This window comes from Chiloscyllium punctatum, chromosome 2 (assembly GCF_047496795.1).
Source record: "Chiloscyllium punctatum isolate Juve2018m chromosome 2, sChiPun1.3, whole genome shotgun sequence".
Classification (NCBI taxonomy): domain Eukaryota; kingdom Metazoa; phylum Chordata; class Chondrichthyes; order Orectolobiformes; family Hemiscylliidae; genus Chiloscyllium; species Chiloscyllium punctatum.
The window spans coordinates 112167757-112181955 of NC_092740.1; the positions used below are offsets into that span (position 1 = coordinate 112167757).

The 14199-nt window shown below is 38.8% G+C and overlaps 1 protein-coding gene across 4 annotated transcripts in view; it reads right to left on the reverse strand.

The window, feature by feature from the left end:
- Positions 1–8034: 8034 nt before the first annotated feature.
- Positions 8035–14199, reverse strand: part of LOC140487885 (lysine-specific demethylase 4C-like) — a 427159-nt gene continuing 420994 nt past the window's right edge. For all 4 annotated transcript variants that reach the window (XM_072587280.1, XM_072587271.1, XM_072587299.1 and 1 more), the window contains one exon: positions 8035–9241. In XM_072587280.1, coding sequence (XP_072443381.1) covers positions 9071–9241 — 171 coding nt within the window. In that variant the 3' untranslated portion in view covers positions 8035–9070. The remainder of the gene's footprint in view (positions 9242–14199) is intronic.

Below are 14199 nucleotides of genomic sequence, written 5' to 3' on the forward strand. Positions count from 1 at the left end.
AATTTTAGCTTTCATATTGCAGGAGGAGAGGAAAGATGCAGTGTACATTCATTAGGAAGTTGCAAAGTCACAGAGAAATTTTAGTTGGAATTTCTTTCACCTGAATTAAAGTTAATGAGTCATTTGATATGATTTCCTTGGAGTCCGCCATAGTAGTGAACTGAACTTTTCATTGATAGTAAGACAGAAACATAGGGTCAAAAGCTAAATACTCGAGAATTAAGTGGGGCAATTAGGAATACTTTTCCAGTGGGTTGTGCACTATAATCTCTATCATTAAATATTCTGAAGCACAAGCCATGAACTCATTTAAAGTGGTTAGGAGGGGGTTTAAAAGTAGGATTAATTAAGACATCTCTGGTGGAAAAGCACAGGTGTAGACTTGATCAGCCAAATTGTTTCCATGATAAAGCAGAATAGACAGAATTGACAGTCTTGGAATTAACTGCAACACTTGTTAAATGTCCGTTTGTTTTTGCCTTTGCTGTGGCCTGCTCCAATAAGCTCAGAAGCATAGTCACTGACACCAAAACAGCTTGCAAATGAAAGGTGTCAAGATGTGTAAAAACAATTCCAAGGCCAAGGCATAGGAGGCTATTGCTGGAAAATGGGATTGGAATGGTTAGGTTGTTGCACAAATGTTATGGACTGAAGGCCACTTTGCTGTGCTGTAGAGCTCCATGACACTTAGTTGCTTTTTGTGTCCATATTCCTGCCATTTAAACCCTTAGCCTGAACATCTCTTCACTCATATGCCACCTCAATTTTCACTCTGGGGTGATGATGAGTTTTTATTCATTCATGGGACGTGGGTATTGCTGGTTAGCCAGCATTAAATCCCATTCCTGGTTGCTCTTGAGAAGATGGTGCCGAGATGCCTCCTTCACCTGCTATGGATTGAGCCACAATGCCATTAGGAAGTGAATTCCAGGATTTTGATCCAGTGACAGTAAAGGAACAGCGATATACTTCCAAGTCAGGAAGGTGAGTGGCTTGAAAGAGGTGTTTTTCCCATATAACTGCTGCTCTTGTCCTTCGAAGTGGAAATGGTCATGGGTTTGGAAGGTGCTGTCTGAGTATCTTCGTGAATTTCTACAGTGCATCTTGTAGATCACACACAATGCTGCTATTGAGTATCAGTGTCCGAGGGAGTGGATGTTTGTGGATGTAGTGCCAATCAAGCAGGCTGTTTTGTCCTGAATGGTGTCAAATTTTGAGTGTTATTGGGGCTGCATTCATTCAGGCAAGTGGGAAGTATTCCATCCCACTCCTGACTTGTGCCTTGTTGATGGTGGACAGTGAAGGAACAATGACATATTTCCAAATCTGGATGGTAAACTTGCAGGTAGTGGTGCTCCCATACGTATGCTGCCCCTTTGTCCTTCTCAATGAAAATAGTCAAGTTTGGAAAATGCTACATGGGAACGCTGTTGTATTCCTACATGCATCTTGTAGACTGTACACACTGCGACTACTAGCATTGGTGGTAGGGGGAGTGAATGTTTGTGGATGTATTGCCAATTAAGCAGGTTGCTTTGCCCCAGATGGTGTTAAGAATTTTGTGTTGTTGGGGCTGCACTCATCCAGGCAAGTGGGGAGTATTCCATCACACTCCTGATTTGTGCCTTGAAGATGGTGGATAGGCTTTGGGGAGTCAGCAGGTGACTCACCACAGTATTCCTAGCTGCTAAACTGCTCTTGTAGCCACAATGTTTATGATAGAAGTCCAGCTGAGAGGTCCTGATCAATGATAACTCCCAAGACATTGTTAGTGGATTGCCTATGAACAATTCAGTGATGATAATGCCATTGAATGTCAAGCGTTAGTAGTTAGACTGACTCTTATTGGTGATGGTCACAGCCTGGCATTTGTGTGGCATGAATGTTACTTGCCACTTGTCAGCCTAAGCTGGGATATTGTATTTGAACATGGACTGCTTCAGTATCTGAGATATGAATGGTGCTGAACATTGTGCAATCATTGGCAAACTTCCCATTTCCTGTGCATTTAAGAGGCATTAATGTAGGATCACTGCAGAAGTTTTATCCCAATGATAAAGACAATGGAGTAACAGAACCATGGACTGTTGCCCTCATAGGCTAAAACTATAAAACAGGAAGATCAAAAAATAAAAATAAATGATCTTTAAACACAACAGAGAGGATGCAAAATGATTCAAAATGGTAGGTTTACTCGGCAATTGAACAGGGGCACTCCAAGTTGAAGTGCATTATAAATTCACCAATAGATTAATTTATTGCTATCGTTCATCCTCTCAATCAGCATCACAGAGAAAATAAAAACCACAAGTAGTTTTTAGATGTTCACTTGGCAAAGGTCATTGCGGCCACAGTGCATTCCGAAACAGATATGTCAAAATACATTATTTTCTTTGAGATTTTCTTGTATTCGTAATCATCAAAATTTTGAGATAGCTTAGAAGCTTCTTCAATACAAACAATCCACGAACAAAAAAGGATGAGAGCGAAACTCTCAACCATTGGCAGAACAGAGTTATGGCCGAGTACCACTGAAAGACCAAACCCATTTGACAAAATGAGGCAGCAGAAAATATTGAAAAATAGGCTTCAGTTGCTTAGATTGAAATCTGATCTTAATATCTGGAATTTGTGAATGCTTAAAGTTTATTGTAATACAAGTAAAAAAAAAGAGACAAAAGGTCTGCATTGTACTGAATAGTATCTTGCATAATATTTCCAATGCAATCTATTAATCTATATTAAAAACAACATACAGAACTGAGATGTAATTGGTATATTATAGACAGAAGACACATTGTAAGGTAAACCTTTGTTATGATCTGGCTATATTTCCACATCAATTCCCCAAGTTTTTCGCATCGGTTCCATTTGAGAATTCCTGGAGGCATTAAGGGATGGACAGGTTTATGACAATTATTTTTTCTGCATTCTGTTATGGACAGAAGGAAAAGATGAATTTACTTATTTTAAATTGCTTCTCTTTTGTCTATAAGCAGAAGTTTTTATTTTCTTATTGCTTTTCAAATAAGTGCTGGGGTGTTCATCCCCCAACCTTCTGTTTGCGACGTCCATATTAAAAATGACCCACAGAAAGCTTGTTAGGATTAAGATGGATGTATGGTTTATTCATGCATTCAAATCTTGAGGGATGCTAGTTTCAACTCTCTCACACACGCACATATACAAGGAAGAATGAAAAGGAGAAATAGATTATAATATTTGGGAGTTACCACTGACCAGAAACTGAAATGGCCATAGAAATACAGTGGCTAGAAATGCAGATGAAAGGCTAGGAATATTGCAGGAAGTAATTCATCCCCACCACTGACAAGGCCTGTTGGAATATTCTCCACTTACCTGAATGAGTGCAGCTCCAACAACACTCAAAGAACTTTATACTATCCAGGGCAAAGTAGTCCGCTAGATTGGCAATACATCCACACCCTCCACCACCAATGCTCAGTCGAACAGTGTGTACAGTCTACAGATGTATTGCAGAAATTCAGCAGGGTTCCCATACAGCACTTTTCAAAGTCTCGACCACTTTCATTGAAGACAAAGGGGCAGCAGATACATCGGAAGACCACTATCTGCAAGTTCTCGATCATCCAGAAATGTCATTGTTCCTTCAGTGTCGCTGTGTCAAGATCCTGGAACTCACACCCTACTGGCATTGTCATCTACCTACACCAAATCGACTGTTGCAGTTCTTGACGGCAGCTCACCGCTACCTTTGCAAGGACAACGAGGGATGGACAAGAAATGTTTGGCTAGCCAGAGATGCACACATCCCATGAATGAATTTTAAAAATTAAGAAGGAGTTAAAAATGAAATACAAGAGTATTCATTCACAATTTTGTCTGAGTTTAGAAAGTTAACATTCAGTTAAAAGCAAAATACTGTGAATACTAAAAATCTGAAATAGAAATAGAAGCGCTAGAGAAACGCTGCAGGTCTGGCAGCATCTGTGGAGAAACAGAATTAATATTTGAGTCCAATGCGATTCTTCTTCAGAAAACCGTGAGTCTAAGATTATTCTTCATTCTGATTCAAACTTTTAGTAAGATGAGTCTGTTTATCAGATGAATATAAAATTTGATTTTCAGGAGAAATTTTAAGAACAAAAGGAGTAGGAGCAGGAACAAGCAAATCAGCGTCTTGATCCTGCTCCAGCCGAGTTCATCTCATCTCAGCCTCAACTCACTTTTCTCCCTGCTCTCCATAACCCATCAAGCCATTCCTAACTAAAAATCTGTCTGCCTCCTCCTGAAATGTAATCAATGTCCTGGTGTCCATCGCACCTTGGGGTAATGAATTTCACAGATTTATGACCTGTTGAGACAAATAATTCCTCATCAGTTTTAAATCTGCCACCTCTTAAATTGAAGCTGTGAGTGCAGGTTCATAGTTCCTTGAAAATGGAGCTCAGGTAGATAGTAAATGCCTTCTTCACTATCCTAGGTTTTCCTTTATTGGTCAAAGCATTGAGTATAGGAGTTGGAGGTTGTATTGCACCTGTACAAGATATTGGTTAGGCCACTTTTGGAATACTGTGTACAATTCTGGTCTCCCTCCTATGGGAAGGATGTTGTGCAACTTGAAAAGGTTCAGAAAAGGTTTACAAGGATGTTGCCAGGGTTGGAGGGTTTGAGCTATAGGGAGAGGCTGAGTAGGCTGGGGCTGTTTTCCCTGGATGTCTGAGACTGAGGGGTGACATTATAGAGGTTTATAAAATCATGTGGGGCATGGATAGAGTAAGTAGATAAGATCTGTTCCTTGGGGTGGGGGTTTCCCGAATTAGAGGGCATAGGTTTAGGGTGAGAGGGCAAAGATATAAAAGAGACCTAAGGGACAGCTTTTCACACAGAGGTTGGTTGGTGTAGGAAATGAGCTACCAGAGGAAATAGTAAAGTACAATTGCAACATTTAAAAGGCATCTGGATGGGTATATGAATAGGACAGTTGAGAGGGGAATTGCCCAAGTGCTGGCAAATGGGACTATATTAATTTAGGCTATCTGGTTGGCATGGACGAGTTGGACTGAAGAGTCTGTTTCCATGCTATACATCTCTTTGACTCTTATGACTTCATGTTCCAGATCGCATGGGAAACATCTGCTCTAAGTCTACTTTGTCAATTCCCTTTAGCATCCTACATCCCTCGATTTGACATCCTCTCATTCTTCTAAACTTTAATAAGTATAGGAATAACCTGATCAATCTCTCCTCATGAGAATCTGTCAAGTAAACCTCCTCTGAACAGCCTTCAATGCAACTATATCCCATCTCAAAGAGGCCAAAACTGGAAACAATATGTGGCCTGACTGACACCTTGCACAGTTTATCTCCAATTAGAAAAATTGCCTTTTTATTGCAATTTACTTTCCCACCTATTTTAGTGTCACCAACAAATTTAGTCAGAGCACATTTTATCGCTGAATCCAAGTTATTAATAGATTGTAAGTAGTTGAGTCTTCAAGGGCCACTTCACTAGTTACAGTTTGCCAACCAGAAAAAAAAACCAAAGTCCCTGCTTTCTGATGGTTACCCAATCCTTTATGCAAGCTAATTTATTACCATTAACCACATGTGATCTTACCATGTGAAATAACCTTCTGTGCCACACCTTATCAAGAACCTTCTAGAAATCAAGGAACATCATATCTCTCGGACTCTGATTATCCTTGTTACATCGTCAAATAAAAACTGTCGCAAATTAGTGAAATGCGATTTTACCTTTCATAAACAACGCTGTCTCTGATGGATTGCACTTTGGCTTTCCAAATGTCATTCAATCCCTACTGCGCAGAAAGACGCTATTCAGCCAATCGGGTTTGCAATGACCGTCCAAAGAACATACAACCCAGATCCAGCCCCTACCCTATCCTGGACTCAACATTCACTGTGGGGGAAAATCCACTTACTCTGCATATCCCTGGACACCATGGAGCAATTTACTGGCAATCCACCTAATCTGTGCATCATTGGACATCATGGTGGCTCAGTGGTTAGCAGCTTTGGGTAATTGTCTGTATGGACTTTGCACATTCGCCCATGTCCATGTGGTTTTCCACCTGGTACTCTGGTTTCCACCCACAGCCCAAAGATGTGTCCCATCACTGCTGCCTTAATAATAGCTTTGAATAATTTCCCAAAGACACATGTTAAACTAACTGGCCTACAGTTTCCTTCTTTCTGCTTCATTCGCCTTCTAAATAAGAGCATTACACTAGCACTTTTTCTAGTCCTCTGGAACTTTTCCAGATTCAAGAGAATTTGAAGAGGATTTAGACTAGAGTTAGGATTAGCGACGGCTGAAGGCTGATTCAGTACCACCTGTTAGATACTTAGCACACTGACTTGATTTTAACAGACTCAAGTAAAGAAATCTAGAATTACAAACAAATTTTGTTTTACGGAGATCAACTTTGGTTATGTGATACAGCTCCTGAAGAAGGGCTTATGCCTGAAACGTCGATTCTCCTGCTCCTCGGATGCTGCCTGGCCTGCTGTGTTTTTCCAGCACCACATTTTTCAGCTCCTGGATGAATCAATTTCAAATCAACAAGGCAGTTTCTGTGGAACAACTGCCCTCTCCCTCTCCAGCCAGGGCAGTTATTCATTTGTATGAGATCAATGAAGAACTGTTAGCACCACTTCAGACATAATGAGTTTCAATAGCCCACCTTTGTTCAGAACTGGCTGTGCGAGATAGCTGTACTTTATTCTTGTTGATTGCAAGATCCACACAATGCAAGGATGTAACAGTCCATGAGGATGATGTCCAGGTTCTGACATGCTAACTGATGATTGCAATCCTTCCAGAATCTTTGCATCAATTTGAGATTGGCAATAGCCATGCTTTTGGCTATCAATGATCATTTTAAAATTTAAACCAGAATAGCTTTAAAAAGAAGTTAGGATCTCTTTTCACGTCATAGACATAGCAAGAGGATATTTTCCTTTGTTTAAACTCTCATACATTATTTTTGGTCAATAAGGTGAATAGTACCAAGCCATATAATACCTCAAAAACAAAAATCTGCAACAAATTTGAGAGATCAGATACTGTACAGGATACCTGGAAGATAAATCTCCTGCTGTATCCCAACAATCTGTTCCATTGTCTATATCATTGTTGAGGCCTTATACACTTTTACAAGATCTCCCCCATAGTCTCGTATAAAATCGCCCCTCAATCTCCTATAAGATTCCCACCTCAATCTCCTGTGCTCTAAAGAAAAAAGTCATCGCTTGCCCAACCTCTCCCTATAACTCAGACTGCTGAATCCTAAGCAATTGTTGGTTGTGCATTTTAACTGTTGGCCCTTCTCAACAGGAATGTTCAACAAACAATTTGCTTTCATATAGTCTTTAATGCAGAATAAATATTATCATGGTGCTTCAGACCAATAAAGGAGATCAAATGTATAGCTGCCAAAATTATTCATTATATTAAATTGGGCTGCAATTAAAATCAGGTCATTGACCTGAAATGGCAGTAAGAAAACATACTTTACAGTGGTCAGAGTTTTGCATTATAAATTCTCACTCTGATGTCAGTCAATTATCTTCATTGATGAGTAGCCTCTTTTCGAGTTTTATATTTTTAAAATGACAAGAATCGTATTCTGAAATGTCTCTCTCAATGAAATAACTGACAGACATGTTGGTAAGTACTTTGGAAAAGGAGAATTTGAATGAGAATAGATTCAAAAGCACAGGAGATTCAAATTTGCTGTTCAAAGCTATAATAGGCTTACATTTGTTGGAAATGCAGACTTCCTTCTGGGAGGTGCCGTGCAAAATGGTGTGAAACATACTGCAATTTATTTTAATTCCTTAAGGCAAAACATGCTTGATGTGTGCCAAGAGAGCAATTCAGATCGCATACTACAAGTTATAGAAAGTCACATGCATTCTCTTATCAAAAGCTGCAAATGCAGTCATGGACAAACAAACCCTTTCTGCTGCAGTAGTACTGAACAAAGAAATTCTGCGGAATTGATGAATTCAAAAGACCAGAAGATAATCAGTGCTGGCGGTTTTATTCTACTCTGCCCATTCATAAACTTTAGTGTATTTAAAGAGGAAAATCACATTAAATAACCATAAAGTAACAAATACGCCGAACAGCTATAATACAGGAGCTGTGGTTCCTGGTTTTAAAGAGCACTTCAAATGATTTGAACTTCACACACCTTTGCTATAGACAATCACTCAAGTATAATCCTTTATCCTGAGTGGGGCTGACCTATACTCTGCATTAACTCGCTCACCTAAATGGTAAAGGGAAAGGATTAAGTGTGGCAAAGGATTCTTACTAAAAACATCCTTAACGTCTACTTCAAAAATGCTGCAGGATTCTTATGCATTTTACCTCATTGAGAAAGCAGTTATCTAGTTTTACAGAATAGAAAAGAATTCCTGATAATTTAAAAACCCTCAAGAGTTTCCTTTATAACTGATGAGTACCAAATAACATAAAATGTACTTGTTTGCAAACTATCTGTCACTTATCTGTCTTTTATTAAATATAAAAAAACCCTGCCATCAGGTAGCAATGGATACTTTCTTTCTCTTTTGCAAAGTTCAGCTTAATAAAAGCGAAAGAACCGAGTAAGAGTGATTCCGTAACAGTGTCAATAAAATTAAAAGGCTAAAAACAAGCACAACAGATGCTACTCGAAACTGTAGCAATAATAATATAAAAAATATTTTAGTACACATAAGCATGTTATTTTTTTTTAAACGTAGGGCCCAAATAGGAACCTATTTTGAGACTCTTGAAAAATCATTCATATCAGTAAAAGTTCTTGTTCTGAGAAGAAATTTCCAGATATTTCTTCGTCCCTTTATGTTCTTCAAAAGAGGGTGGAGGACTGGGATGGAGGGAGGCCTTAAGTCCATTATATGATGGAAATGAATTAACTTCAATCCCTCAACTTGCACATAAAATTTGTATTACAATGCAATATACTGAAAGTTACTGTATCCAAAACATTTGTCAGACTTTTCAATCAATATCCTGATCAAAATAGCTCTCTCTTTGGCTGTCAGCATGATTTTATTGTCCTTGGCGGCAATGTGTTTGGAAGAAGTTTCCCAAGAAGGTACGATAACCAGGATCATCCACATACTCGTTCATGAATTTGGAATTCAGGACCCTTGGGCGTTTCTTCGCCTGAATGTTCTCTGTGGAAAATGTAGCTTCGTAGCGCATGTCTGAGGCTGAAGACTGAAAGACAAAAATCCATTGTCAGAAAATTGCAACTGGGGGACTCCTTTTACATGTATAGTGCTGTTCCACTTATCCTATTGGCTGCAACAACATTTGGGGTTCAAATATTTGTGATTTAGTGAAAAGAGGGGGATGTTACAAATGAAAGGCAGACTGCTACTGAACATGAGGTTACTTAATTTGAATTGAAAATCTGCATAATTTTTCAGCATACTAAAGATCTATTTCCTTGATATCACTGATGGTTCTCAATGTTAGGGGAATTGAAATTACCAGCATGGCAGGGAGGATAGAACACAGCCAATATAAACTTGAGAAATACACAAACAGTAGGATGGGGAGAAGAGTGACTTGCGATAGGATTAAAAGTGCCAGTGTGAATGAAATAGGAGGGATAAGAGGGTCAATGCACACTTGTGTCAATGTTAACATAGGGAGGCAAGCAAATTGACAGAATCGTGTTATGCTGATGTGAAAGAGTGCCAGCATGAACTACAAAAGGATAAAAGAGGAACACTAGGCTGACAAGTAAGAGGAGAGAACACCTCCCATAGATAATATATCGATGGAGAAGAATGTGAATAAGATTGGAGAAAGGAGGAAGAAGTATGGGAGAGATGATAGGAGAAGGGAATCGTGTGGCTTTGAATGAGAGTGGGTATAGATGATTGATTCCACACCAGCATAACAACCATATAAATAATTTATAAGGTCTAGTGTGAAAATAAAAGTAGGGTTACAGGAAAAAGATAAAGCAGTGGGACCAGCTGAGATGCTCTTTCCGAGATGTTGAATGGGTGCAATGAGCTGTAACTATTTTACAATTCTGTGAATAACTATTTATAGGAGAATCTATCACACAGAATGAAAGGAAAACGCATAGAACAACCATGCCACAGGCTACCTTACAAAAATGCATCATGGGTAATACGGGAATCAGGGAGAAACATTTCCATTGGTTGGAAGCATATCAGACACAAAAGGAAATAATTCTGGCTGTTGAAGGTTCGTCATCTTAGCCCTTTCATCAATCTAGCAGTTCAGGAAGACAGCTCCCTGCCACATTCTGAAGGGCAATTTGGGATGGGCAATAAATAGTAGTCTAGGTAAAAACAATGACTGCAGATGCTGGAAACCAAATTCTGGATTTGTGGTGCTGGAAGACCACAGCAGTTCAGGCAGCATCCAAGTAGCTTCGAAATTGATGTTTCGGGCAAAAGCCCTTCATCAGGCTTTTGCCCGAAACATCAATTTCGAAGCTACTTGGATGCTGCCTGAACTGCTGTGCTCTTCCAGCACCACTAATCCAGAATAAATACTAGTCTAGCCAGTGATGCCTACATCCTGAAGAAAACTGACCTTCCCAACACAAAGTCAGAAGTGGGGAATGTTGGTGTCCAAATGCAACATGACATGGATAACACAGGCTTATGGCCGAAACATTGATTCTCCTGCTCCTCAGTTGCTGCCTGACCTGCTGTGCTTTTCCAGCACCACACTCACAACTCGAAACTCCAGTAACTGCAGTGCTCACTCTCTCCTAGGTTTGGCCTGATAAATGGCAAGTACTATTGACTTAATTGCCAGACAATCACTATTTCTAACAACAAAAAATCTAACTACCTTCCTTTGATATTCAATAGCATTGCCATTGACATGGAGACAGACAGCCGAATCAAATCAGTATACCTATCTGTGTGTTCGCAGCACAGTAAAATTAAAACTTAGAAAGACCCTCAAGATTGACTCCAATGGTTCCTAACCAGACGTTTTGAATAACCAATCCCAGGCTCTCTGAATAATAAATACTGAGTTTACAGCTTAAACTAAAGATTTAACTATTTATTAACAATACAGTAACATTAGGAGAGCAAACTGAAGTAAAGTCATGTAATAAATGTTTATGATTTAAACCCAATAAACTTTTGTTTTCAGCACCATTCACACAAAAGACAGTTAAGAAATAACTAAAAGAAAATAACAGGAGTGGCCAGGTTATTTAAGCATTTTTCATGATGCAATGTTCCACACACATATATAAATGTTTCTTGGTTGATTTTCTGAAGATGTCACTCAGGGACACCTTTTCTGTTCATTCTGAGAAAGTTTCTCCTCTCCTTATAATTTAGTTTCTATTCTCTGAACTTCCAAATGGATGATAATGAGAGCTTTCAAATTTTCATGCTGTTGCATCAGCAGTTAAATTCCCAGAAACACAATCCAAAAACCCAGTTCAAACTCTCCTATATCTTCCTCTGTTTGACAACCATGTTCTTTCCCAGTCTTGCTAGCACTAATTCCAAGGTGTTGGTCTCATTAATGGCCGAAAATCTGCTATCTAGTTAAACTCTCAGTGCCGAAGAATTTGTAGAAACCTTTGATCACAAACCAACCAACAATTAAATTCCACGCCTGTCCTCACATACAAACACCATCTTGTTTGTTCGTTTGTTTTTACCCAACACAAGATGCTGTGCAGAGTCCAAAGGTCATTTTCAGTTCATAGCTACAAACCAAAATTGATAAAAGTATAAAACAAAAATAAAGAAAAATCAATGTCAACATTCTGTGGATTTCCACTGACCAGAAACGGAATTGAACCAGCCATATAAATATTGTAGCTACAAGAACAAGTCAGAGGTTAGAATTTTACAGTGAATAATTCGCCTCCTTGTCTCCCCAAAGCTTGACCATCATCTAGAAGGCACTTCACCCTCCACTTTCCTGAATTAATATAATTCCAACAATATCCAAAATACTTGACACCATCCAGAACAAAGCAATCCACTTGAGTAGCACCCCAGCTACGACAGATGCAAAGTGATAGCAGGGTGTACCATACAGGTGGCAACTGCAGCAACTTTCTTTTCAATAGCCTCCACCAAACACATTTCTACCAGCTAGCAGGGCAAGGGCAGCAGATATATACAAACACTTGTAAGCTACCTTTGATGTCATACACCATTCTGACTTGGAACTATATTGCTGTTCCTTCACTGTGACTGGGTCAAAATCCTGGGACTGCCTTGTTAACAGCATTGTGGGTGTCTCAACACCAGATGGGTAAAAGCAATTCAAGAAGACAGCTCACTCCACCTTGTAAGTGAAATTACAGATGAACAATAAATGTTGGCCTTGGCAGTGAAGCTCACATCCCATGTAAGAGTAGAAAGAACAGTGAGGGGACAAAGGAGGAGGAATTTGGAAGTGCACAATTAATTGTTCTCTTCCTTTATCACTGGCTGGGTTCTGATATATTGTGTAAAACTTGCCAGTTATGCTATTCAAAATTCCCCTTTCGTATTCATAATGTCAAAACAATAAAAATCTATAATGCATAGTTCCAACCCAGAAAGTGAATAAACGCTGATGCAACACTAATAGGCTGGTAACTCAGGAATGGTCAAGTCCAGCACTATGACAGATAAATAAATGATTTTGTAATGGAAGTTGCAGATATGTTAAACATTCCATAGCTAGTTTGAAGGTATTTAAAAAAAGTTGAAATGCCTGATTGGGAAATAACAAATACTAATAACACAAAACTACTTTGTATGGTCAATGTAATTCCCAGTATTTCATAATTCACAACAAAGTAGGATTTTTCTCGTCTAAAACTCAGAGTTTGCTTATTAATATTCAAAATGACATTATTTTTCTTGACGTTTCAGTGCTTCTTTCTATTTGTTGTTGATAAAAGTACATTGCAAAGTTGTTCTTGAAAAAGAATGCATAACATTAAGAAGGACCTTAGATGATATTTCAATCAGGTTGGAGAAATCAAAATTAGGTGAAATTCTAAGACATAACATGAAAACGATTTTATTTTTTAATGCCAAAAATTAGGACTTCTGGTTATTTTCAAACTCTTTTATACTTCAAATAGATTGAAAATTTAAAACAAAAGTGATATTTCATTAAGCCAATAACTTAACAAAAAGTTTAACAAAAAGTACTTGGACAATACACTTTCTCTATGCTGTTCAAGGAGACATCCTCACCTCTTCCAACCTTTCCAGTTCCGACCTGTTATTGTCTCAGTTTCTCTGTCAAGTCAGACTAATCTCTCCCAGCTCTCCCAAGTTCGACTGGAATACATCTTCTCTCTCCCTGCTCAACTCTTGTCTAGCACTTCTTTTCCCTGTTAATCCATTACAGGTTGTCATTCTTCTTCCAAATTCTGTTGCGCCACGACTTCAAATTGCTATGTTTTTCTCCCTCACAACTCCCAAATTTTGAATCCTCTGCATTCAAGCTAGCAATTTTTTCTCCTTTCATGAATGCCACATTCCGTTCCCCTCCACAAACCACTTGTGAATGATCATTCACAGATATCTCTTTTTTACCCTTTCAGAGTGCTGCACTGGGTTTTTTCAAATGCCTCTGCAACCAAATTGACCTCCTCCATTTTGCCAATTTCTCCAGTAATTGCTGCCTGAGTTTCCTAGCTTCGGACTTCTTCACTGCTGTACTATATGTCATTCTACTTCCCAGTGTCCAATCAGAACCAATGTTGCTCCTTGGAAGAATTAAGATCACTGAGCTCTGTAAGCAGGACCTTCTCTTATAAAGATATACCATCCATAGTAGCTGGAATAATTTCAAACAGCATTCACGCTTATAGATGTACTGTAAAAGGGAAAAGATTGTTGGTGGTGATTGCTATTAGTTGTTATAGACATGTGAACTAGACTCCAGATAATTGAAGGATATAATGTTAAAAAAGGGGCCATTTGAATTCAAAATTATTTGCCAAGACTTGTCAGAAGCCCAAAACAACATCTTTGTAACATTTGGATGCAAGAGCTAGTCTATGGAATACAGTTTCCTGCTCACTTAGCTGTTGATAACATGTATTACAATACAGAATTATTCGAAACCTCAGTCCAGCAGTGCCCACAGGACAAAAATGAATTAAACAAAAGTTCAGTTTAAGTGAATACATTTTACATTTT